Genomic DNA, 27,938 nt, shown 5'->3' on the forward strand with positions numbered 1-27,938 from the left:
ACCTAGACACCGTTGGAGGACAGACTCCTGCGGGGGCAGTCCCCTGCAGGAAGTTATGCCTCTCCGCGATAACCGTTTGAGTGGCCGGGTGGCCCGTCCCACCCGAACACACCGGCCCCATCAAGACTGGCTCAGCCACTGCTGTGCACCAGTCGGTGGTCAGTCAGCACAGCCCAATGTCTCACGCTACCCTCTCATCCCATGGCCATGCAATGATCTTTGCGGACCGAAAAGGCCTATTCCAACAACAACAACAACAACAACAACAACAACAACACACTAACACAGGGAGTGAACCTTTGTCCTCACCAGTAACTGTAGAAATAATAGGAGATGCTGCCGACGTCATGTAACCTGCTTAAGCTGTGCACCGTATTTGTCGTGGCCGTAAGTCTTTGAACGAATTCCCCCTTTCTCAGTCAATCTAGTCATCACAGACGCATAGCGACTGACGAATAGTTCACAAAATACACAGAACATAACCTGTCAGGTTTATTTTAGTAAAAACAACCTTTAGGATAACGCGAACCCTGCGGCAGTCACACATCTTGCGTGGGTGTGGCGGCCACGCGGCGGCGGGGCAGCGGCGGTACCCCCACGCCGTGACCCCGTCCCGTCACACGTCTTGCGTGGGTGTGGCGGCCACGCGGCGGCGGGGCAGCGGCGGTACCCCCACGCCGTGACCCCGTCCCGTCACACGTCTTGCGTGGGTGTGGCGGCCACGCGGCGGCGGGGCAGCGGCGGTACCCCCACGCCGTGACCCCGTCCCGTCACACATCTTGCGTGGGTGTGGCGGCCACGCGGCGGCGGGGCAGCGGCGGTACCCCCACGCCGTGACCCCGTCCCGTCACACGTCTTGCGTGGGTGTGGCGGCCACGCGGCGGCGGGGCAGCGGCGGTACCCCCACGCCGTGACCCCGTCCCGTCACACATCTTGCGTGGGTGTGGCGGCCACGCGGCGGCGGGGCAGCGGCGGTACCCCCACGCCGTGACCCCGTCCCGTCACACGTCTTGCGTGGGTGTGGCGGCCACGCGGCGGCGGGGCAGCGGCGGTACCCCCACGCCGTGACCCCGTCCCGTCACACGTCTTGCGTGGGTGTGGCGGCCACGCGGCGGCGGGGCAGCGGCGGTACCCCCACGCCGTGACCCCGTCCCGTCACACGTCTTGCGTGGGTGTGGCGGCCACGCGGCGGCGGGGCAGCGGCGGTACCCCCACGCCGTGACCCCGTCCCGTCACACGTCTTGCGTGGGTGTGGCGGCCACGCAGCGGCGGGGCAGCGGCGGTACCCCCACGCCGTGACCCCGTCCCGTCACACGTCTTGCGTGGGTGTGGCGGCCACGCGGCGGCGGGGCAGCAGCGGTACCCCCACGCCGTGACCCCGTCCCGTCACACGTCTTGCGTGGGTGTGGCGGCCACGCGGCGGCGGGGCAGCGGCGGTACCCCCACGCCGTGACCCCGTCCCGTCACACGTCTTGCGTGGGTGTGGCGGCCACGCGGCGGCGGGGCAGCGGCGGACAGACAGACAGACAGACAGACACAGACAGACAGACACAGACAGACACAGACAGACAGACACAGACAGACAGACACAGACAGACAGACAGACAGACACAGACAGACAGACAGACAGACAGACAGACAGACACAGACAGACAGACAGACAGACAGACACAGACAGACAGACAGACACAGACAGACAGACAGACACAGAAAGACAGACAGACAGACACAGACACAGACAGACAGACACAGACAGACAGACAGACACAGACAGACAGACAGACACAGACAGACAGACAGACAGACAGACACAGACAGACAGACAGACACAGACAGACAGACAGACACAGACAGACAGACAGACAGACAGACACAGACAGACAGACAGACACAGACAGACAGACAGACACAGACAGACAGACAGACACAGACAGACAGACAGACACAGACAGACAGACAGACACAGACAGACAGACAGACACAGACAGACAGACAGACAGACATAGACAGACACAGACAGACACAGACAGACACAGACACAGGCAGACACAGACACAGACAGACAGACAGACAGACACAGACAGACACAGACAGACACAGACAGACACAGACAGACACAGACAGACAGACAGACAGACACAGCCACAGACACAGACAGACAGACAGACAGACAGACATACAGACCCGACGAGACCCGACGAGACTGTCAGTCTATCGGTCTGCCTGGAATACCACAAATACAAAGAACAAGACATTGCAGTTGAAACCATTCAAATGTTCGCTCACCTTCGGGGTCGTCGTCGAGATTAGAGGCGAGCGTTCCCTCCGTTGAAAGCAGGAGCTTGGCGATCTTCGAGAGCTCCACCGTGCTATCGGGAAGTCTGTAGTACTTCCGATGAATGGCAAGATCATGCCCGAGGTGAGTGGCTACTTGGTCCATCTCATTTTCGCTCAAGTTCATGATCTGTACAACCGTAGCCAAATATTTCCTCATGTTTGTTGATGTTATGCTTTTTATGTTTTTGCATCCCGCTTCCAGGCAGGCCTTCCGAAGCTCGTACCAGCCATTCAAAGGCTTTCCACTAGGAGCCCTGGTAAACAGCAGGGCTTCATCTGGCGCGTCGTCGCGTAGGCCCACGCAACCTCTGAGTGACACTAGTAGGTCCACCGCTTCCTTTTCCAGCTGTGGGATGATGACAGGCACAGTCCTGCCGCGCTTGCCTCTGGTCTTAATGAGACACATTTTGTCCATGATCTGTCTTTCTAGCGCCGACAAGGATTTGATCACGGTCTCGTTTTGTGTATATGACGCCCTTGATGTGTAGTCACGTAGACGTATTTTTACGGCCTCTCCGCCTCGCCTCTTGTTGAAAACCATCAGGCTGACAGCAACAGCTGATACCAAGTTGTTGTAGGCCCTCACAGAGAATTTGACCCGAGCGGCACCTATGGCAGCTTTCAACTTTGCTTGCAGATGTTTCTGAAGACGCTGCATGTCGTGCGTAGTTGGTAGCTCTTTTTCAACATTCTGCTTTCTCATATTTAGTGTTTCGCTTGAGGCCCGTCCCACCCTGTCTCCCCATTCGTTGTTTAGGAGTCCCCTGAACGAGGATACTTTGCGCTGCAGCTCCTCGTTCTCCTCGCGCAGTGCCACGCCAAGAAGAACGTGGCACACCTTTCCCAGCGCTGTCCCCACCGTTCGTGGCACCGAAGGGATCATGAACGTCGGCGGGGTGTTCTTGGTGCCACTTTTGTATCCCGCTGCCTCCTTCGTGACGGCCACGATGTCGTCGAAGTAGCGTGCGTCGCACATCTCTCGCACCGTGAGGTTTGGTTCCCGTCTTTTCTTGCGTAGATCGCTAAGCACTTTGGCTAGTTTGACTAGTCTTGCACGAAGCGACTTGATGTGATTTTCTCCTTCACCTTTGCTGTCCACTGTGTACTTGGCATAGGAAGTGAGCGTTGCATCTCCACATATGATATCTCTCACTGTTTCATCACGGATGTCGTTCAGGAACGCCGGCGAGTCCTCGGCACGGAACCTGAGAAGAAGATTCTCCGCTTTCGCGACGGTGAGCGCCCCATCAAGGCCGTCGTCGTCGCTGCTACCAGGGCATACTACCTGGTGCTGTTGAAGGTCAGTGCGTAGCATGAACGCGAAACATCCGGGACACGGAAGAAACCTGCCGATTGGTATCGCAGATCGTCCAGGCCTCCGCTTTAGAAGAATCTCCCCTTTTCCATCTTCCAAGACTCTCAGGTTGTGTTGGAAATTTCCACGATTGATCAGCAAGGTGAACTTGGTGTCTTGCTGGTTACGTGACCCTGCCATTGCCTCAGCCACTGCAGTCTCCGACTGATGTTTTCTTATCAAGTGCCTGCGCATCTTCTGTTTGATAAGCTTGGAACAAAACAAGCATGCGTTTACCGTGTCGTACACTTTAGTAGAGGTGGCGGGTCTGTAAAAGATGCTGGGTCCAGAATCAGTGACGCTTTCTGTGTCTGAAGACTCCCGAGGCTCAATGTAGACACTGTCATCTGCGACATCAGCATTGTCTCCTCTGCTTGGAGACACGCGAGGAAGCCGGTCATCGGAAACAGAAGCTTTATCTTCTGTGCCTGGAGACACTGGAGGAGGCCGGTGATATGCGACGGTTACATTCTGATTGTTCTGGCTTGGAGACGTCTGGTTCGAGGATGATGGAGAGCCATCCAGGTCATCTTGGCTCTCAGGCAGCCAATCGAAATCCGAGTCACTATCTACATCCGTCGAAGGTCCTCGGTCTGTGTCTCCAGAGTGCAGTATTAGCGTTGATCCAGATGAGTCTGAATCGGGTTCCACCCTTTTCGTTTCCCCACGTTTAGTAGGTGTAACCTGAGCAATTGGCTGAATCATGTTTTCCTTGGTTGCTACGAGTTTAAAGCTCCTGTGACGCTGCAGAGGTGGAGTGCGAAGCCCCCTTTCACCGGCGTGCAGCAGATTCCCCAACCGCATTGGTTCCACATCTTCATCCGGGTCACGATGGGCCTCCGAAGTGATGGCCACAGCCACAGGATCGCCGATAATCCCTGGAAAGAAAGAAAGTCGCGAAAATAAAACAATACAAAACAAAAATGTAGGGTTTGCGTTCACCGAGCATATTGAGTGGCGAAGGCGGGAAAGGGCTGAAATCGCCATCGTCCTTTAAACCAGAGTAGTGCTTGACTAATAATTGAGTCATAAATTTGACTCGACGCTGACTCAAATGAGTCAAATTTGAGTCAAGTCAGTTACAGTTACTGACCTGTTGAGTAAGGTTTGAGTCGAGCCAGATACAAATATCGGGCTGTTGAGTCGAGTTAGACTTAAGTTAATCTTAACATTTTAGACAGTGAGTTGAGTCAAGAGTTGAGTAAGGAGCGTCAATACTGCGTGTACGTTCAGTCAGCGTTAGTCAGTTGACTCATACACAATTTCGCCTAGAACATCAAAGGTGAACTGCAATTTGAGTTGAATCTGAGTGTAAAGAGTGAATCGCATGCCAAACAGGGGTAGTTGAAAATGATCCCTTTGAATGGTCGCGAAAATGACCGGAACTCAGGTCACGAATATCAAAATTCCGAAGAATACGTTTTATAGACATGGTCACTCTAATATAATCTTGCAATTTTCAGATTAATCCCGCCGTGGGTATAGCTTGGGCGTAAGTTTTGTTTTGGAGGTTGGGTCACTTGACCTCATTTGGTGACCTGACCTTTGACGACCTGGACCTAAAATTTTCACAACCTGCGCGGAAAAGATGTGGGATAAGTTGTGCAAAAAAATGGCGGCACATCGCGCCGCTGGTTTTGAGATATTCGCAAAAAAAAACTTGAGGGAACGTGGGCGTAAGAATGCCCCCGGCACGGCGCGGGTTAAAGTTAGGGAAACGATTTTGTCACCACTGTGCTTTTCGCCTTTACGCATGAAATGATACCCAATGGAAAGATCAGGTCAGGTCACAAAAAGGTCAAAATGTTTATCCTTCGATTCGTACTAGTGAGATAATAATTTTCGTGCCACCTTTGTTCGTTTCCTTCCTTTGTTCGAAGGTTACAAGCGAAAACGTATTTCTCTCATTGGTTTCTAATGGTAGAGGTAAAAAAATTTACCTGACCTAGGGTCACAACAATAAAAAATCCTAATTAAACATGTTGTGGGCATCTACAACCGTATTCTATCTGGCATGATTCAAATCAGTTGGTAAAAAACTGACCCCACTTCGCAGCATCGAATGAGGATTATAGCCATAGTACTAACTTGGTAAGATTGGATTTTCAACCCCAAAAAAAGGTTTCGCGGAAAGAGCTGTCAGGCCTATAGCTTTGATGATACAGAAAAATGTTTAAGACATAAAATGTGTAAAATTACCTGGGCTACCATCCTGTTATCTCGAATTTTTTTAAAATGGTAAAATTTGACCTCCAAAGATAAAAAATTGTCTTGATATAATAGTAAATAAATCCCAAGTTTTTCTATTTTCGAAAAACCGGAATATATATAATAGCCTCTATCGACTTCTACTCACATACCAAATTTCCAATCGATAACTCTTTTTGGCCAAGTTACAGCAAAAAAATAAAACTGTTCAAAATTGATGACGCCAAATTTTCAAACCCAATTTTTAGCAATTCTAGACCACGTAGCGCAAAACGAAGGCCACCATTAGACTCGCCGTGACAGGCTGCATCGAATCGATACCCATTTTATTCAAAACTATCAACTTTGAAATTTGACCTTTTTTGACCTGACATTGACCTGACCTCCACCGAAAGTGACCTAAACCGTACCTGATGGTCTCATAACCAACATCGTTGAGTTGGAAATGAAAAATTGGCCATAAAACATGCATCGCACAACCCTAGTAAAGTTGGGTTCATGTGCTAACCCTTGGTGACCTGACCTGTGACCTGACCTGGCATTATCAGGACCTCCAATAGCAACGTATGTATCAGGCAAATTATACCCTATCGCTGATTTTCGACAAAATGCGTTTTACTCGATGTTGTAGCGCATTCCCTAGAAGTCAAACGGAGAGTTAACGGTCAAACATTTTATCTTTAACCTGACCTGTGACGTCATCGGTGACCCCGAGGTCAATGAAATTGGATTCCGCAGGGCAAATTTTATAGGGCTATCGAGCGCCGTTTGAATTTTACGGATCCGTCTAGTAGTTTCGGAGATACGGGGGGGGGGGGGGCAAAAAATCCTCCCCCCATCGCGCGGAAGGTGGCCGGGAGGCTCACCGCCGCCGGTGCGCGCCGGGCCGGTGCTCCATGACTTCCGCGCCGGGCCGGGGGGTGTCTGAACACCCCCCCCCCCCTCTAACTCGGCTCCTGGGCCACGTAGCAACACGAGGTAAGCGGCATTCGAAAGAAAGCCCAAAATAAGGACGAAAACACATTGGTCATTTTTTTGGTCAGGTCACCAGAGGTCACCAAAGGTAAAATGTTAACAATTTAAACATTTTGGAAACTGCCAACGGCTTACTCGGGAACCGATAGAGCTACAGCGCCGCGGTAAAGCGCATTCAATAGCTCTTTTAACGCTCTTTCACTAATATGCCCTCAGATTTGACCTCAGGTCAACGGTTCAGCCTCCAGAGGGCTAAAACTCCAAAAATAGCCGCTTTTTAGGAAAAATATTTTCTTCAATAACTTTTGACTCAAGAGAGGCACGACATTACTTTTGCCAGCATCGTGTTCCTCTCGTCGAGACGCGTCGAATGAACTATAATTTGACCCTGAAAAGTCAACTTTTAAAATTTGACCTCAGGTCAAGGTCATGGACTGACCGGAAAAGGTCGTGCTGCATATCAGTCGATCCGTATCGTCGAGTCAACACATTTAAGGCGTTTTCATCGCTCTAGCTTGCCTCTATCAGAAGTTATTAGCGAAAAACTGTTAGATACTAGGTATGCGTGACCTGAGATGACCGCGGGGACATAATGAGGGGTCACGAGTGCCATTTTCGGTTCAGCGTGTTATGTTTACTCATAATTCAGTGTTTGAAAATGTTTAGAATGGCGTTCGTCTAAAAGAGGCGCTTTTCAATTTTCTCCTATTGACTTATAATGGAGAGGTCGAAAAAATAACCTGACCTTAGGTCATCGATATCAAAATTTCGAGATAAACATTTTGTAAATATTGTTACATTTATCAGCACTGAAAGTTTCAAAGCGATCGATCACTCGGTATAGCTATGGCAGGCATTGAAACTGTGTAGGAGGTTAGGTCACTTGAAGTGACCTGGTGACCTTGGGCTAAAACTTTTCACAGCATGTGCGAAAAAGATGTATGATAAGGTGTGCAAAAAACGCAAAAAACACAGGGGGTTCAAACACCCTTCCCCCAGCAGGGCGCGGGTTAAGCTGTAAAATTGGTAATTCACAAAATGCCACAATCACCGTGTTTTGAAATATTTATCATGTGTAACACATTTACCATATATGTCGCAAAATAAGATCTTATTTTGTCAAATTTGTTTGGGTAGCACAAAACGGTGAAATAAATATGTATTGCGTCACCAGTCCACCTTCATGCCGAATATTTCAACTTCGATTTATTTGAACTTATCCAATTTTGTGGAGTAAAATGTCAAAAAAAGCTCAGTAAAACCCATTGAACGTATCGGAGTGCATCTTATGCTATTTTCAAAGTTGCGATAGTCCCTTTAAATTACCTCGTGGCTTCGTGGCCTGATATTTAGGTCACCTGAAGTACTAAATTTAAGTAAAACTACACCGTTACCACATCAATACCGTCGAAAAAGTGTTGACACTAAAATCACGCTACCGTGAAACATAAACATGGTCAGAACATGGTTGAAGCAGAACATGAAATAAAATATCAGACTGATCGTGAACTGACCTGCTGAGGCTGAAGCAGCAAATTGCTTGTCGTCGGAGACTGGGCCAAGAACGGAGGTTGGAGAAAACGGCTCTGCTTCGTTCTCTGGCACCACCTGAAGTATCTGGTCGTCCTGCTCCGGCATCAGGACGTCACCGGCAGACTCGATCCGTGTGCCCACTCGGCTGGTTCCACACTGAAGGCAATGAACCAAAGGAAGTGATAGGGGCTATCCATGCAGGACATTTAGGTGTTCACATATCCAGGAGCGATGCGAACTATATATGAATGTCCCTGAACGATACGGAAGGTTCATGAGAAGAGTGTGGATAAGCGTTTAATGTCTTAACCCGCGCCCTGGTGGGGGGGGGGGGTGGCTATTTTTTGCCCCCCCTCTAGACTTTTCGATCTATCTCCAGAACCGCTGCGCCGATCGCCACCAAACTTTCAGTACCCTCCCGAGCATCAATTTTACACATTGTGACCATTTTTTTCCAAAGAATATGATAGGTTGGCTGCAAATGACGTTAGAATGACGTCATGTTCTGCCGTTTTCCACCCAAAAAAGGTTTCGCGGGAAGACTTGTCAGGCCTGTAGCTTTGAAGATACAGAAAAAAAAACGGTTAGGACGTAAAAGATGTAGAATTACCAGGGCTACTAAACTGCCATCTCGAAATTTCGAAATTTTTGAATTCTAAGCCACAAAAATATTTTTTAAATATAATAGCAAAAAAGCATTTTTCGATTTTCGACGGAATATATATGATAGCCTCTACCGACGACTATTCACATACCAAAATTTAGATTGATATCTCTTTTTGGCCAATTTATAGCGAAAAAACTGCTAACCCTCGCCGGCACAGGCCATTTCGCGTCCTTCGACGGCACAAGGGTGGTACGACCCCCCCCCCCTCGCGTTTGGCCCCTGATTGAGCTAGAGCTTCGCGAAAAAAACGAGCGTGTTGCCCGTCACGAGAGAAAGCCGATGATACCCAATTTTAAGGTCCTAGGTCATCGGTTGACCTTCCAGGTCAGGTCAATGACCCAAAAGTCGGGAAAATCGGGACCTGTTAGAAAGTCGTTAAGTGTAGCTGCTATGGGGTTTTCCGGGGTGCTGATCACGAATATTGTGTTAGTTTTTATCACAGATGATGTCTTTAAGCATTTAGACCAGGTCGGGTCAGGTCAGGTCAGGTCAACCGGTAGGGGTCGTAACGGGTATTCGTAGTACGTGTCAACCGCCTCTGACAGCTTCGTAACATGTTACGAAGGCACCAAAATTGCTTCGTAAATGTTCAAATGGTTGCTAAATTCGAATTTAGCTTCAAAAATTAGCCTGGAAACATGTAAAACTCGAAAAAGTGAACCGAGGTCACCAAAGGTCAATGACCTGACCTGACCTTCAAGTGACCTTGACATACACCCCAGTGCATGGGAGCAAATGGTTGTTTGTCAAATCACATGTTTGAACGCTTCAAACCACGAAAAGACTGCAAACGCGCGGCTAATGCGAGCCGACATACGCCGAATCGCGATTCCGGCCAAACATGGTCTGAGAAAATAGGTCACAGGTCAAAGGTCATTTGAGTCAAGGTCATGAAATTTTCAGGGTAGGTGTCAAATTGAGCAACGCGAAGGTACTACAAGTTTCGTCGCGATCGGCCGCTTTTTACGCGAGTTGTCCGCAAAAAACCTTAGGGGGGGGGGGTGTATCAACCCCCCTGTGCCGGCGAGGGTTAAAATTGATGACGTTAAATTTTCAAACTCAATTTTTAGCAATTCTTGACCACGTTGCGAAAAACAAAGACCACCATTAGACTCGCCGTTACGAGCTGCGTCGAATCAATACCCATTTTATGCAAAATATCAACTTTGAAATTTGACCTTTTTGACCTGACATTGACCTGACCTCCACCAGAAAGTGACCTAAACCGTCCCTGATGGTCTTATAACCAACACCATTGAGTTGGAAAGGAAAATTGGCCATAAAACATGCATCGCACTGCTCTAGTAAAACTGGGTTCATGTGCTGACCCTTGGTGACCTGACCTGTGACCTGACCTGGTATTATCAGTGATCTCTACTAACTAGCAACATATGTACTAGGCAACTGACGCCCTATCGCTGATTTTCGATAAAATGCGTTTTCGATGTTATAGCGCATTACCTAGAAGACCCGTCAACGGCAAAACATTTTATCTTTGACCTGACCTGTGACGTCATCGGTGACCCCGAGATCAATGAAATTGGACTTCCCACAGCAAATTTGACAGGGCTTTTAAACTCCGTTTGAAGTTTGCGGATCCGTCGAGCCCACGCTCTGCTTAGCGTGGGCTCCGGCTCTGTCCATTCATTCAATCATTCGAACTAAAATTATAAAAAAAAAACAATAGCGCTGACGACGCCCCGTTGGGTGCTTTTTAATTAAGTTCTAACACAAGATGTTCCCCCACTGCCAAATTTTTAATCTTTGGCCCCAACCGTTTTCGAGCTATTATCGTATTTAACCCGCGCCCCACTGGGGGGGGGGGGCTACTCATAGCCAAACCGCTTCACGTATCGACGCCAAACTTTCCGTACCTTCGGCTGCATCAATTTGACACCTTGTGTCAAAATATGAACTTCGTAGCTACCATAGGTCGGCCGAAAATGACGCCAGAGTGACGTCATGTTCGGCCGATTTCGACGCAAAACATTGAACCACGGCAATCGCCCCCAAGAGCTCAGTTTTTAAGCTAGATCCATTTATATTGCATGAAAAGGCTAAGAATAGACTGTGCTATCAAACTGCAATCTCGGATTTTCAAAATTTTGAAAATTTCGAAAATCTTATAAAATAAAATCCAAAATTTATATTTTTATATTTTTTCAAAAAGTTTTTGACCTTTCGAAAAAAACGGAATATATATGATAGAACGCATGCTTATGACTTACTCTAGGAAGTTTTAGCTAAATATCTTCAAAAATGGCCAAGTTATACGCATTAGTGCAAAAAATCACAATTATTTTACTTTTTCAAATTAATTTTTCAGTACGTATTTGACATCGTACACCAATATAAATAGCACCATCGTGCTCCTGAGCTCAAACTGCATCTAATGGACACCTTTTTTGTTGAAAAATTTTAACTTCAAAATTTGACCTTTTTTTACCAAAAAGTGACCTGACCTAAGCTGAATTCGACTCAAAATGACCTAAAATGACTCAGACAACATCAAATTCGAAATCTATGGCCTAAATGGACCATAAAACATGTGTCACGTGACCGACGTATGATATAATATTTTCGTGACCTGTGATGACCTGACCCTGACCTGAAAATCAAAGTACAAGTTTGGTACCCTCAGGGTATCTAAAGCATCTGTTCACGAGTGTGTAAACAAAAATGAGCCTGATCTGACTTGTAAGACGGCGGCCAGAGCCCAAAATGTGAACAAGCCAAAATGCTAATAATTTTTACTTTGACCTGACCTGTGACGTCATCGGTGACCTTGAGGTCAATGAAATTAGGTTTCGCACGACATTTTTCCGGGGCTATCAGACGCCGTTTGAATTTTGACGATCGGCCCAGTAGTTTCGGAGTTAGGAGGGGGGGGCTATGAAGAGCCCCCCCCCCCCCCAGTAGGGCGTGTTATACGCAGACCCCAGTGGAGCGCGGGTTAACCCGCGAGTTGCTGGGGGGGGGGGCGTTAAACGCCCCCACTTTTTCGCCGGGCCATAGGCGCGCCGCAGGCGCGTCAAATTTTGGGTACCTGTAGGGAATTGATTGAACTTTATTGTGACAAAGTTTCAAAAAAATGGGTCGGAAAATTTTTGAGAAATCGCGGTTTTAGTGACGTCATTATTTCTGAGTTTTCGACCAAAAACAGCATATGTTCAAAAAATCATATAAAATCACAGAATAGATATACAGACATGCCGTAAACGCCATTAGACTGCCAATACCATGATCAATCAAATGGCTATCTTCGATTATTGATTATTGCTCCGTATTTTCCATAATCGTGAACTGAATCTTGGCAATTTTTCGTGACTACTTAACGACCATGATACATGAATTTCTTAAATTGAACTTTTTGAGCCAAACACGTACACATATGATAAAATGAATGTCACCATCGTGTTCTACGCTCCAAATGACCTATAAAACATGTGTCACAGGCTGCGAATATCAGTTTTGATTTTCGGGGATATGTGCCTACCCGGTTGACCTGACCTTGACCCTGACCTATGCTTGACTGACCCCTACATGGAGCTGACACTCTTGTAGGCCTTATAAGACGGATTGTGCACTGTTTTGACAGAGTTTATGGCGAGAGGCGCCCATTGCGAAGCCCTGAAGTCCATGCTACTGAAAGCCCGATTTCAGGTGTTTGACCTGACCTTGACCCGACCTGTGACCTCAAAATTCAACTTTAAAGTACTCATCTGAAGCGTCCCGTCGCGCTCTTTCGTTTGCCGCCTCGTGCGTTTCGCTGCGCCTATTGGTTCTCGAGTTATCGGCTGGGGGCGTTTAACGCCCCCCCCCCCTCCCAGCGGTGGGTGGCGAAATACCCCAGCAACTGCCGGGTTAAGCATGACACTCATGACAGGGAAGACGGATGGATGGATAATAGCCGTTTTCACGACAGCCATCTGGTACACATTTGGTACACATCTGGTGCAGATTAGGTGCAGATCTGGTCAAATCAGGTCCAGTGTGTCTCTTAGTAGCTATCAGCTAGGGTTGCACTAATTGCTTATATGCCTGCTTTGTCATGTTATAAGAGAGTATCATCGATGAAAACACTGAAATTAATTAACCCGCGCCCCACTGGGGGGCTATTTATAGCCCCCCCCCTCCTGTTTTTCTGCAATAACTTCCAAACCGCTTGACGTATCGACGCCAAACTGTCAGTACCTTCGGCTGCATTAATTTGACACCTTGTGTCAAAATTTGAACTTCGTAGCTACCATAGGTCGGCCGGAAATGACGTCAGAGTGACGTCATGTTCGGCCGATTTCGACGCAAAACATTGAACCACGGCAATCGCTCCCAAGGGCTCAGTTTTTAAGCCAGATCCAATTTCTTTGCATGAGAGGACTCAGAATAGACTGCGCTATCAAACTGCTATCTCGGATTTTCGAAATTTGGAAAATTTTGAAAATTTTATATGATAAAATTCAAAATTTATATTTTTACATTTTTTCAAAAAGTTTTTGACTTTTCGAAAAAACCAGAATATATGTGATAGAACGCGTTATTATGAATAACTAGCAAGTTTAGCTAAATATCTTCAAAAATGGCCAAGTTATACGCATTATTGCAAAAAATTCACAATTATTAATTTTTCAAATCAATTTTTCACCACGTATTTGACATCGTACGCCAATATAAATAGCACCATCGTGTTCCTGAGCTCAAACTGCATCCAATAGACACCTTTTCTGTTGAAAAATTATAACTTCAAAATTTGACCTTTTTGACCTGAAAGTGACCTGACCTAAGCTAAATTCGACTCAAAATGACCTCGAATGACACAGACGACATCAAATTCGAAATCTTTGGCCTAAATGGACCATAAAACATGTGTCACGTGACCGACGCATGATATAATATTTTCGTGACCTGTGATGACCTGACCTTAACCTGAAAATCAAAGTACAAGTTTGGTACCCTCAGGGTATCTAGAGCATCTGTTCACGAGTGTGTGAACCAAAAATGAGCCTGATCTGACTTGTAAGACGGCGGCCAGAGCCCAAAACGTGAACAAGCCAAGATGCTAATAATTTTTACTTTGACCTGACCTGTGACGTCATTGGTGACCTCGAGGTCAATGAAATTAGGTTTCGCTCGACAATTTTTCCAGGGCTATCAGACGCCGTTTGAATTTTGACGATCGGCCCAGTAGTTTCGGAGTTAGAAGGGGGGGCTATGAATAGCCCCCCCCCCCCCCCAATAGGGCGTGTTATACGCAGACCCCAGTGGGGCGCGGGTTAATAAACTAAAGATATTTGCTGTAAAAGAGATTAGGTGCAGATCTGGTCGAATTAGGTGCACTCGCCGGGTAGCCCGTCGTGAAAACGGCTAATATCTATAGTTACATTATGGTACCTGAGCAGCAGTTGCATTGAGGTTGGTGTCTCCGACCACGGTAGTCCCAACGGAGGCAGGTCGGGCTGCAGTCGGAAGTCGGATCTCATGTCGGTCGTCCATAACCAGATGACTGCATTCCAGCGTTCTGCCGCTGGGATACTCCCGCTCCTGCTTCTCACCACGCACCCTGTCGGCGGCAGCAGCATGGTATAAATTATGCTGAAAGATCTGTTTATAACCTGCGCGCAGGCAGTGCCAAGGTGACGTTGAGCTCTTTCTGATTTGCTTTTTTTCTGGCTTTTTCCCTCTGAACGTCTTTAATTTTTCCAACCAAACCTGAAATCAACGGAACCCAAAAGCAAGGCTTTCATAGACATATTTCAGTTTGTGACCACGAAAAAGTCGAGGTCGAGGTGGGGGAGAGAAATTGACCTCAACTTCGTCTCAGCCACGAACTGAAAGTTTTACCCTCGCCAATGTAGGGCCGATTCACTGCACGTGTCTGCGTAAGAAGGGAAGTGATGCACATACCCTGCCGTTTGGTCCCAATTGAGCTAGAGCTCGCCATAAGACAAACTATAGAGGTCTGTGACGAGATAAAGTCGATGTTACCCGAGCTTTGGTTCTGAATCTGTTGATGACATCTTAGGTCAGGTCAGTGACGTCAGATGTCAAATTATAGATTGGCGTTTCTTACGTTTTCCATAATATTTGACCTCGTGACCTATAAGCGTCGCAATACGTAGAGATAAAAGAGCGAAACTTTGCACACACCTGATTAGGTAGCTGAGGTTGTGTCAAAATTTAGTGTCGATCCCATTTTAATTGACGTCACAGTGACGTCAAATGTCAAATTATAGATTGGCGTTCCTTCCGTTTTCCACAATATTTGACCTCGTGACCTATGGTGAATCAAGATGAACTACTGACCAGGAACGAGTTAGAAATGTACTTACATGAGACAGTATGTCAGTATAGTATCTCTCAAATCCAACTACCTGACAACTACCTGACAACAAAGCTTTATGCCGAGAAAAACACCAGAAACGCTCGATAGCGGAAAAATAATGACGTCACCGTGACGTCAGCTTTACGGCTATGAAAACCAAACCTTTCGCAAACATGTCATTGCTTTCCTAATTATTTGAAGCTATGCGAAGTTACAACTTCATAGCTCATCAGGTTCCGGAGATATCACACAAAACGTAAAGGGGAGACAACTTATGCCCCCCCCCCCCCCCAGCGCCTCGTGGATTAACTAACCTGCTGCGAATAGCTAGCTCGGTCGGTTCCAAGGATGGCTTGAGTGACGATCCGCTGCTAACGCAGACGGGCAGAGCAGCGTGCGGTGACGGACTCCTTCGATGAGACGTAAATTGGTGGTCTCTCTCGGGGCTCATGCTGTCCGGCGACCCATGAGCGGCTCGTTTCCTGGCCGGACACTGAATGGGACTTGAAGAGCGTTTCAGAGGAATCGACGACTTTGATCTCCGCGCCAAGGTCTCCGCCACTTTACGAATCAGCGCACGCCGAGGATTAACAGTGCTCTCTCCGACGTCAATATCGATTGCGTCTGAATCACTGTCGCCATCCGAATGGTCTTCTCCGTCAGTACTCGAGACAGCCGGAGACGGTGCGTGCTCTGGGGGGTGCTGTTGGGGCTGTTGCTTGTCGTCCCGTGCCGAGTCGAGTACACGTGGCACCTGGAAACGGTGGTCAGACTCAGACGACGACATTTGATCACTGCTGCGGTGGCATCATGAAAGGACTTTGGAGTCACATTACCTATGTTTGTGACATGACCTTATTTGATCATTTTTTCCTTGACCTTACAGTGATCATATATGACCAAGCATGGCCCTAGTGAAAGAGGATATTGGTACCAAAACGCACTTTGGTCATCACGAGTGCCCTGCTGTTATCACAAGGTAATGACATGATTGCAGCGATCACTGAGGAAAACGTGACCGTACCGAGACAAAACAGCTCACGGACAGTAACCGAGGTACTGAAAAGTGAACATGCCCTCGGAAACAGCTCAAAGGTCAAGGGACAGTGGAGTTTCGGAAAAAAGGGGTACGTATTTATCACGCTGATCAAGGGACGTATTACAGCTTTGTCGCGATCAGTCGATAACTACACGAGCTGTCTACGAAAAACACAAGAGGGGTTGCATCATCTCCCCGTGCTGACGAGCAATATTACATTAACATACATAACCACTAAAGACAGTTGCAACTTACACAGTTTGCATTCTTGCTGGGTATACGAGTATATATGACGTGTTTTCAACTATGTACACTCGAGGGCAGATTGATGTTCCACTACTCCATACCCATCGGGCGATCCCATGGCTCAGCACTGGCTGCTGTCAGTGTTGCCTGCCCTCAGCACTGCTCAGCACTGCCTGCCAGTGCCAGTGCTGCCAGTGCTGCCACTGGCAGCAGCCAGTGCTGAGCCATGGGAGCCCGATGGGTAGGGAGTGGTGGAACATCAATCTGCCCCCGAGTGTACCTGTGTCATTGATAGGACATCCACTAATTCAACAAACAATTTCAACTTAAAGTGGAGCATGGCGCTGTAGCAATTTGTAACAGCAATTAAATTTCGTTGCTCCCCAAATGATCCGAAAATGGCTACAAAACAACACTGCTGCATGGCGACCACGACTCACGAGGTCAACAAACGGTGCTATCTTACGGCGAAGCTTTAACTCGCGCACGCCCGGGGGTTGTTTTCCGCCCCCCCCCCCCCCAGGTTTATCGAGGATTGCGCAAAAAGGCGGCGTTACGTTTTTGGCACGTCTTATCCCATTGGCATCCCATTTTGATACATCCAATCCCATGGCGCATCTTCCCTGTCGCACTTTACGCGCCCTTGAGAGGGGTCTGAGAACTACGCGGGGGGCATATTCTGCCCCCCCCCCTGCTATCTCAGATCCTGAACGGCGTAGAAAAACGAAATTGGGGATGGGTGGGTTATGGGTAGGCGTGTACAAAAACTCTTTATGGTGCAAATCTGGTGACTCTAGGTCACGTTTTTGGGGATCAAATGACGTCCTAACTTCAAAACTTTCGCAATGCCCGGTCCGACGTGCAGTCTTTCAGTTAAAGAGCTCTAGCGCCCAAACTTAGGCAGATAGAAACAATTTGGATAAGAAACAGAAGATGCGCAATGACATTGCCTATCTGAAATAATTCCTCAGATTCGACCTCAGGTCAATCGTTTTGCCTCTAGAGTTTAAAGTTTACCTACCGAGGGTAACCACCGTTTTTTAACTTACGGCTTTTCGTAAATAACTTTGTACCTATTAAAGATAGAGCAGTGATTTTGACGTCATTGCGTTTCTCTCGTTGAGACGAATCGAATGATATCTAATTTTACCTCGAAAAGTTAATATCAAAATCTGACCTGAGGTCAAAGGTCAGATCAAGTGACATGGGTTCAAGTTGCATATCAATCGATTCGTATGGATGAGAGGAGTAATTTGGTACCGCTTTTGTTCGTCTAGCTGCATTCGCTCAAAATTTATAAACACAAAATTGTTGGTCCATAGGCTAATGGGCGAGATCAAAAATTGGCATGACCTGAGGTCACGATAATGGAAAATCTGAGATATACATATTATAGGTATGCACGCTCGGATATCATTCTGAAAGTTTCATGTCCATTGGTTGACAACTGACGCTACAGCACAGCTTTGAAGATAAGATGCGGTCCGAAGTAAAGTTCTGACTTTGACCTGACCTCGTGACTTGATCTTTGAAGGTAGGGGTTCAAATCTTCTCAAAAGATATCTCATTGAATTATAGGCATGCATGCTAAAAAAACGGTGGCGCGCAGTACCGCCTTTTTTAGTTATTTTCGAAAAAAACAGGTGGGGGGGGGGGCATATTCTGCCCCTCCCCCCAGTGCGCATGTTAACCCTCGCCCGTATTGGTGTTTTTTCAGCCACGAACGTATAAGGGGGGGGGTCCGTTGGACACCCCCTTGCCGTTTCGCCCCTGATCGAGCTAGAGCTTCGCGGAAAGAACGAGCGTGCTGCCCGTGAAGAGAAGATGCCAATGATACTAAATTTTAAGGTCCTAGGTCATCGGTTGACCTTCCAGGTCAGGTCAATGACCCAAAAGTCGGGAAAATCGGGACCTGTTAGAACGTCGTAAAACGTGGCTGCTATGGGGTTTTCGGGGTGCTGATCACGAATATCATGTCAGGATCATAGATGATGTCTTCATGCATTTAGGCCAGGTCGGGTCAGGTCAGGTCAGGTCAACCAGTAAGGGTTTTGCCGGGTATTCGTAGTAGGTGGCAACCGCCTCTGACAGCTTCGTAACATGTTACGAAGGCACCAAAACTACTTCGTAAATGTTCAAATGGCTGCTAAATTCGATATCAGCTCAACAAACAAGCCTAGTAACATGTAAATCTCGAAAAAGTGAACCGAGGTCATCAAAGATCAATAACCTGACCTGACCTTCCGGTGACCTTGATATCCACCCTAATGCATTAGAGCAACATAATATCCCATGTTTGAACGCTTGTAACCACGAAAAGCTTGCAAACGCGCGGCTAATGCGAGCCGACATACGCCGAATCGCGATTCCGGTCAAACATGGTCTCGAAAAGTAGGTAACAGGTCAAAGGTCATTGAGGTCATGGGATCATGACATTTTCAGGATAGGTGTAAAATTGATTAACTCGAGGGTACTGAAAGTTTCGTCGCGATCGGCCGCTTTTTACGCGAGTTGTTCGCGAAAAACTGAGGGGGGTCCGTTCGACCCTGCCCCCCCTATACGGGCGAGGGTTAAGCCTCAGACCATCTCGGTCGTCACCAGGTCGGACCAATTGACACCCCACCTCCAAAATGTTTGCGATTGCGCCATGGCTAAACAGGGATCGATCTATATAGTCAGGTCAATTTTGTTACTTGATCATAATACGCATTGCAATGATTGAGTGTTCTCAGGTAGATGCTGTACTTTAGCCTTATATTGTTTTACATTATCCGAAGGTTGGGACTTTTCAATTAGACAATCACTATTCTTTAGAATTGTGATTTTCTATTGAAAATCCCAACCTGAGTATAAGTGTAATGAACCTCTTGCAATTTTACTTTATTGCCAACTGTCATGTATATGTTATCAAATATATTTTACCTATGAGATGGGACTATATAAGAACATGCGTTAGTTCACAGAATGATCGTGGTGTTATGTATTAATGAATCTCTGGTTAAAGACGAAACGGAAAGTTTGACCCTCATATCCCTATTCCTGGCGGGCTCCGCCGGGACAAGAAACTGGCGGGGGGGGGCCGATTCGGCCCCCCCCCTTCAGATCTCAAAAACTACACATCACAGCGACAAACGGTAAACGGCATCGGATACGCACGGTCAAGATCTACAATTTTTACGAAGATCATTTTCAGGTCAGGTCAAAGATGACGTCACAGGGGTCGAAAAAGTCAAAATGGCGGCGCTAGATATGGAGAGTTTTTCTCGAATAACTTTCGAATTAGTCCAGATAGGAACAAACTAAGGGCATCATCGTGATCCTCTCGTCAATCCGCATCGAATGATATATATGTTGACCTCGAAAGGTCAAGGTCAAAGGTTGACCTCAGGTCACGTGACCTCGAGGTCATCATGTATATCATTCGATGCGTCTTGACGAGCTGAACACAATGAGACCATCCACGCGTCTGTATCTTGTTCCTGTACGGAGTTATTGGCCAAAAACCTTTGGTGACCTTTGATGACGTCACATGACCTCACAGCTGCCCAACAGCAAAACAGACCTCAAGGTAGTGAAGGTTGATCGTATATGAAGTCATGTATGGTATATGGGGCCATTCCCACCCGTTTTAGTGGTAAAAACAGGGAGTTGATTTTTCCCCCATTGACTTATAATGGGGAGGTCGCGAAACTGACCTGACCTTAGGTCACCGATATCAAAATTCCGAGATATACAAATTGCACATACTGGTACCCTAACTAAAGCCTGAAGAGAAGAAATTGATCGGTCAAAAACTCTAGCTCTGGCGTGATTGCAAACTTTTCTGAGGTAGGGTCACCAAACCGCCTCTGGTGACCTGACCTGAGGTCAGATCAACTCAAAATTTTCAAACATGTTGCGTAGAAGCCTTTTAGGAAAAGTCAGAAAATTTGAGCTTCCTAGCTCAACGCGTTTGGGAGAAATAACCAAAAAACCTCAGGGGGGGGGGCTCCTGAGCCCCCCCGCCAGGAATAGGGTTAAATCCTTGCTGACCTTAATATTAAGCTCACATAATCTTTTGTGTATATCTTTTAGTTACCGATGCGCTCTGTGACTCTGTCCGATGCCTTTTACCACTTTTCGCTGCGTTGCGGGATTTTGGTGATCTCATGGGGCGGTTTTCAACCCCCTCCCCGCGGGCGATCGTGTTCGGCCGAAATCCACGGGCGTGCGCAAATTGACATTTCTACACAGGCGTTCGGAGCGTGTTACACACCTGGATGTGGATGCCAGCGTTGGGAGTTTGTGACGGCTCGCTGACATCGACTGTACGACTGTTCTCCTTCCCATCCTCTTCCTTTCCGGTGTGGATACCACCGGCCAGCTTCGAGCTTTCTGAAATAGGAAAGTAATCTCAATGACGATGCACAGGTAATCCCAAAAGTTCATGATGTCCCCTAATTCCATCATCAAATTTTTACCGCGGGGCAGCCTAAGTTTCCCATAGCGCAGGTACCCAGACACAAGACAGGGGACAGAAAAAAAAAACAGAGAAGCAGTCTCAGAACATAATAAGCTACCATTTGGATCGGTGTAAATGGAAATGTTTGATAATGGGCGACAGAGAGGCTGAACACGGGTTTGTGTCGGATGACTGAGAGGTAGGGGGCGACATTGTATGCATCAAAAGGGAGTCGGTAAGTGAGGCTGCGTACCGCCGCGGAGGCATGGCATAGTGGTGCATTCCTAATTCCAGGATAGGTGGACACGAAAGCACAATTTGGCGTACTTGGGTGTACTCATTTTTTTGGGTGGACACGGAATAATAAATATCGCTTAAAATAAACATAGAATCCTGCATTTGAGTGGACTGTTGAAAATATTCCGATTTATTATTATTTTTTTATTTCATTTTTTTGTGGACACCCGCCCATGTCCACCGATGCAGCTTAAAAATTATGCGCACGAAACTTTCGCGCGAATCAGTTCCGTTTTTCGCCACCACGTGGCTACTGCCAAAATTCACGCGCTGCGTTGTTGCCATAGTAACCACCAAGCAAACTCGGGAGACTACGGTTTTTGGGCTCACCGGGCGCGCCACAACGTGACTTTGTCATTCTGCATAGCGATTGATTGTGCGGCGGCTGTGAACAAAGAGCCAAGAAGAAGGAAATGGAGAGAAAGGTAAGTGTATAATTATAAACTTAGTTTCCTTTCATATGAAGCTGCTAACTTGAGGCAAACTTGTTCTGTGTGTTCTGTACTGGAATAGAGACAAACGCTAGCCAGTAGCCAGTAAAATATGTGCATTAGGAAGGGTGCAGTACGGACATGGGTGTAGTGGGATGACATGAAGCGAAAGGTAACTGTCTTACATTTGTCCTACTATGAATAAGCCCTTCTTTCATATGCTGCTAGCTTGAGGTACAAGTAAACATGACACACTTCATCGGAAAATGGCACCCGCGACCCCTGGTTGTGCTCCTGGGGTCATCTCAGGTCACAAATTGGTTCTAACAGTTTTCGCTAATACCTTCTAAAACATGCATGCTAGAGGGATGAAAACGATGTGTTAAGCTTGACGATACAGATCGACTGATATGCAACATGACCTTTGACTCTTAGATGACCTTTATAGTTGATGCGTCAATAGATGCGTCTTGACGAGAGGAACACGATGGCGGCAAAATAAATGCCGCGCCTTTCTTTAGTCAAATTATAAAAATATGTTTTTCGCAAAACACTTCTTTCTTCAAGTTTTTGCTTTTTGGAGGCTTAACAATTGGTCCTAAGTTAAACCGGGGCTTGCTCCAGAAAAAAATCGTCAAATGAGCTATCGAGTGCGCATTTCCGTGGCGCTCTAGCTCTGTTGGTTCCCGAATTATGTGCCGCTGTTTCGAGAAAATAAAATGTTAAAATGGGCAACATTTTACCTTTGATGACCTCTGGTGACCTGACCTTTACCCTGACATAAGAAATAAGTGAGGGAAGGGGGTCGCACCACCTCTTCCACTGGCATTTAGAAATTAGATCCATAATTTACTGTTTGTTTGTGTGGGCAGATTCAAATTGCTGACAGAGTTAGTTATTTTCGTGGACTTGAAATTTGATCCTAGCCTGTGTCGGGCCGGGGGTCGGGGTGGGGTGGGCTTTCGGACACACAATACCTGTGTTTTTTCCGCAGATATCTCAAAACTGGTGGAGCGGAGCACCGCCTTTTTTGGCACACCTATTGGCTATTGATGCATCGTTTGAGTAGATGCAAAAGTTTCAGACCCAGGTCGCCCAATGTCAGGTCACCAGGTAACGTCAAGTGATCTCAGCTAAAAAAAAAAATGAATGTTCGTCATAGCTACTTCGACTGAACGATCGTCTTGAACATCGCCTTAAAAACCGAGATAGATAATTTAAGCTAATAATTTCCTCGTTACATCCTGCAACTTTCAATGGGCTCACTCATCCACTGTACTTCTGATACAGTGACAAAGTTGCAAAAATATGATTCTGACCTTGAAAAGAGGGAGGTTTAAACTTGCACACCATGTGTGGACAACACCATGTTTGCATGGCATGTCATTTGTCATGCCATGTCATGACAACAGTTATGCCAAATTTCACGGAGCTACGCGCCGCGTTTGCTCTACTATTACGAAAAACCTCACGGGAGGCCGAACAACGTCCACCCTCGTCGTGCGCGAGCTAGTTTTTTATATTTTTATCTTAGCTGGATGAATAGTTACGAAGATTCGAAAATCTAAGAGATGTGGATAAACATAATAATATTATGACATAACGATTTGTGTGTGTGTGTTTTTTTATAGTTCTCAGGACACTTCGACCAAGACGCTGTTTCCGGTGGCCCTAAAGAAGTGACAACAGCGTCACTTTCGGAGATGCTGATCGCAATCTGGCGCAATGACCCAAGTCTACTGTCGCTACGCGGGAGGCAACTGGCATATCTCACTCAATACTGCTTGCAGCCACAACAGTCCTGGTATCCGCCACAGACTATGGCACTGGACTTATCGATGCATTCTCGTGAGTGAGCATACGGTACGATTGGCATGATTATGGTATGATTTGATGTGATATGTGGTGTGATAGGTGTCAGTTCATGACATCAAGGGAAAATAAAGCTATATATCTGTCGTTATGTCTTTTTTGTTATTTTTAGGTGGTATTTGCTGGCAAAATGATAAATTCAAGTGATGATGCACCTAATGTATCCGCCCTCCCGGTATTCGTCGTTTCTTGTTGGGGGGGGGGGGGGGGAGGCGGATAAAAGTACGAGGGGCAGTAGTGGAGGAATTTTTCTGACAAGACTGCGATATTTGTCAACAGACAGAAATGTTTGAAAGCCGTCATCCAGCAGATATAATTTCGAGACAATGAACACTTAGTGCAATGTCATTATTAGTGCTTCTGATTAGGTAGCTAGGTCATTTTTGTTAACCCTTCCCTGTTAGTGGCAGGCTCCTGGCTACCCATATTAGTGGCAAGGGGGGGGGGCTGTTTAGGACCCCCTTGAAATCACGAGATCTAACCGGCCGATTTTTAAAATTCAAACGACATTCGATTCCACTTAACGTGATCTACATTTTGAAAAGGAAGAAAATACCCAAAAAAGGAAATCAGGGGGGGGGGGGGTCAGTAGAGGGGTAAAAGCAGCAAATTGCATATGCTTTTCAACTGCTCACCACGGTTATGAACCAATTTTGATGCAACTACTGCCGATCGATGCAGAATAAACCCAAAATTAGCATGCGGCATAAAAATAAGCATTTTGAACAATCATAGGCGGATACAGGCAATTTAATTTTGAAGACAACAGCATACATAATAAATCGGGTAGTTCGTTGCTGCTGCCACCAAAACGGTCTGGCAATGGTCTTATTATGTTACATAAAATGAGTGATAAAGTGCGTAAAAAAGAATGGTAATACATAGGCGGCGTCACGGCACCGAAGTTTGAAGCTGAAATCAACTTCTTTCTTTTTCCCATTGCTTACCTTCGTGAAAGGAGCGAAGGAGTTCGGGATGGAGATTCGCCACCGGTTCCCAGGTTAGACGTCTGCGATGAAAAAGGTCAGGTGTTCAAGAAGGGGGCGAGGAACGGTAAGGAAATAAACACATATTTTCATTGCCGTTACGGTACAAACTCCATAATAGAAGCGGACATTGCGGTTCACATGGTTATTATGAGTAAAATCTAAGTAATTTTCTTCACTAAACGGTTGCTTCTCTATGCGGCGATCGTTTGCAGCTCCATGCAGGCTGCAGCTCATGGAATTGGTATGTAGACCATGATTTATGTATGTTCTCATGACCATATACTCGTATATCGAATGGTAATTTTTTTTTTAAAGTATTGATATTTCGAGAACAGTTTTTCTTTAGAAAACAAAGCAATAATTATTGCCTTGCATTCTGAAGAAAACTTGTTCGAAGTATCAGTATTTTTGCATTATTCTTCTGTTCGGCATACGAGGATAAGATAAAGTAATAGCTCTCATAACAGCATACAATAATTTACAAATTATCATTGGACAAGCCCTCATAACATTAGGCAACAATATCTTAGAGAATGATTTCTTGACCAAAGCTGCATATACATACTTTTTATCAACGAACAAAACAGTGTGCAACTATACGCGATGCTATCTAGCTTGACCGTATAAATGTTTGGTGCCTGTTTCAGAAGAGCCGATCTTGCTCTTACCTGTAACCCTGCCATTTAATGAGATATCTTCCTCCGTCAGGATCGTGTTGCAGGATTTTCTCGACGAAAAATAGCTCCTGTGAAATGAAGAACTATTAATGCGATGTAGTAATATAACCTCAAGCTATATAATGCAACACACTTCAATCAAGATCGTAGATCGCTTTCACCTGGTCTGTCTCCAATAATTTTAAAGAAAATGTCCCATTTGCCCAAATCGTCTTAACATCTCAATTGGTATTCACAAATGTTAGTGGATGCAACTCACTCACGCAAGATACTTCAGTAACACATTTTCATATAAATACATCGCTTACGTACAGTGGGTCTATTAAATATATCCAGAGCCACCACGTGGCGTTACGGTGGGTCGGTCCGGGGGCGTTACAGCGTAAGTTAGAAGGCATTCACTGGGGCATGCTCAACGCATGTGTCGAGGCTAGTTCCGGTGACCTAGCCTGACCGTGACCTGACCATGTCCTTCCTGCATCGTCTAAGCACACGCCGGCTTTAGCCTGATATGCTAGATAAGTAAAAAACAATCAACAAGTGACCCGGCAGACTCGTACTACGCTCATAATACGGCAAATCGGTCAACCAGGCCATGAGATGACATCAAGAACGAGGTCATATCTCACAAACTTGAGATCATAGAAACTTAAAATTTCTAGCTCATCTGTAAAAAGGTTGAAAAGCAGCTACAAATTTTAGATCTCTAGCTCAAAACGCGTAACGTGCAGCTAAGCAAAATCACCTGGGGGAGCATCCCCCCATGTGCGGGCGAGGATTTGACGGATTGATTTGACGGATTGATTTGAAACTTCCAGAATGACATATGGGGGTAAATGCCTACAAAAGTTTATCACATTTTTATTTATGTGAGTTTAGGTCAGGTCGATTTTTGAATGAGCTCCTCCATTATAGGTGAATGGGAGAAACACCTTTTTGCTTATATCTTTCGAACAAATGAGGGTACAATGATCTCAAAATCGTTGGTCTAGTAAGACGCAAAAGTTATGGGTCAAAACTCAAAATAAGGGCGCTTGACCTCCGGAAATTTTGACCTTTGGAGCCTAAACTGTTGACTTGAAGTCTGAGACCACGGTCTTATATCTAGCTCATTGCATTGCGCATCTTCTCTTTTTATGATAGTTGCTATCTACCTTAGGGGAGAGTGGGGCACATTCGTGCAAAAAAATGGATAAATCCATATATCTGTTCTTTGGTTGGTGCAATTGGAAAATTGTTGATTGTAGTATCGAAAAGAACTATTGCAGATATTTTTCCTCTTTAAAAGTTATCCTCTAAAATTATCGCTTCTATTAGAAAAAATACTTTTAATAACTCTGAACGTTTGCACGAAACTGCCCCAGGTATGGGGCACATTCGTGCAAGGGGTGGGGCACTTCCGTGCACCCTGCAAAGTTCGAAGAATTACCGGGCATTACCAGAAATTTACCAAAAGAAATTGGCAAGGGGTCATTTCACTTGATTCCTTTCGACAAGAATGCATTGCACAACAAATGTAGAAAGAATGGGCTGGACAACAAGAATGTGCCGACTGCCGGCCTCCGTGACCTCGCCAAGGTCGCGTGAATTACTTGTCACGACGTCGAAAGCAGCCGAGACTGAGTCAGGCGAGCGTCATAAGTGAAACCTAATACAGATAAAGTCATAAAATGCAAACACGAAAAAAATATGCCCGAATGTGCCCCTAGGCAGTGCGTGCACGAACCTGCCCCACAACGTTATTTGTAATATATTTCAAAATTTCTTGTTGAAAAAATGACACTTTTTCAACAAACAAGATTGCAGCAGTTCCGTGAATAGAGTGAGCTTCTTCGCCCCCAATTTTGAAAAGCTGAACCACATTTCCGAGTCAGGATCACGAACATGGATGCTATGAGTAAAGTTTGGAAAGCGCACGATTATTACAACTTTGCTTTTTTATCAAGCATGAGAGCAGGTACAGTGTTATCTTCTACAATACACGAGGGGCGGCAATGATAGACATATTTTCATAATTTACCTTGAGCTCGTGCAGTCACTCGTGTTCCCATAAACTGCTGAAAACGAATGTTCGCATGCACGAAAGTGCCCCCCTCTCCCCTGGAGCCCGCACATTTTACCTTGCGGAGCGATTTTTTACCTTCTCTTACTCATCTCCAAAACTTAGTGCTTCTAGCACTTACAGGAGCTTAGAATCTGCCCCCCCCCCCCTCAGGGCATGTAATTCTCAGACCCTCTCCAGGACGCGGGTGTTAACAAGTCTTCCCTCAGAAGAACACGGGGAAGTCCAGTGATGTCACAAAACGTAATGTCACATTCAAATAAACTATGTCTTTAGGATTTGCAATGATCTATTTTGAATAAAGATACTGTTTCTTTCAGGCTTTTAAGCTTCCTTACTGGTCAGGACGGTAACTATGAGACTCATACTTAAATTAAGCTATATCAACTCTAATCAATGCTTATTCCTGGCACCACATTTCCTGTTACATACTTTTTCGTTTAAACTTACTTGCGTAGACTTGTGACACTTCTTCCTTCCAAAAGAAGCTG

The 27,938-nt window shown here is 46.2% G+C and overlaps 1 protein-coding gene across 1 annotated transcript; it reads right to left on the reverse strand.

The window, feature by feature from the left end:
- Window positions 1-492: 492 nt before the first annotated feature.
- LOC122377654 lies at window positions 493-27,938 on the reverse strand. The gene is made up of 7 exons (XM_043357951.1): window positions 27,898-27,938; window positions 25,377-25,453; window positions 20,934-21,052; window positions 15,708-16,147; window positions 14,463-14,631; window positions 8,389-8,563; window positions 493-4,569 (listed from the first exon to the last, which is right to left on the reverse strand). Exons 4-7 carry the CDS (start codon window positions 15,842-15,844, stop codon window positions 2,207-2,209), a joined length of 2,844 nt encoding a protein of 947 aa, XP_043213886.1. The 5' UTR covers window positions 15,845-16,147; window positions 20,934-21,052; window positions 25,377-25,453; window positions 27,898-27,938; the 3' UTR covers window positions 493-2,206.

Source organism: Amphibalanus amphitrite, unplaced genomic scaffold, assembly GCF_019059575.1.
Source record: "Amphibalanus amphitrite isolate SeventyFive unplaced genomic scaffold, NRLGWU_Aamphi_draft 000006F_arrow, whole genome shotgun sequence".
Lineage (NCBI taxonomy): Eukaryota > Metazoa > Arthropoda > Thecostraca > Balanomorpha > Balanidae > Amphibalanus > Amphibalanus amphitrite.

Excerpts from the sequence above, each read along its gene's own strand:
- LOC122377654 (XM_043357951.1), bottom strand. The coding sequence starts at position 15,844 with ATGAGCCCCGAGAGAGACCACCAATTTACGTCTCATCGAAGGAGTCCG. Across the intron at positions 14,632-15,707 it reads GAGCTAGCTATTCGCAGCAG|GGTGCGTGGTGAGAAGCAGG; the intron begins GTTAGTTAATCC and ends TGCCGCCGACAG. Across the intron at positions 4,570-8,388 it reads TGCTGCTTCAGCCTCAGCAG|GGATTATCGGCGATCCTGTG; the intron begins GTCAGTTCACGA and ends CTTTCTTTCCAG.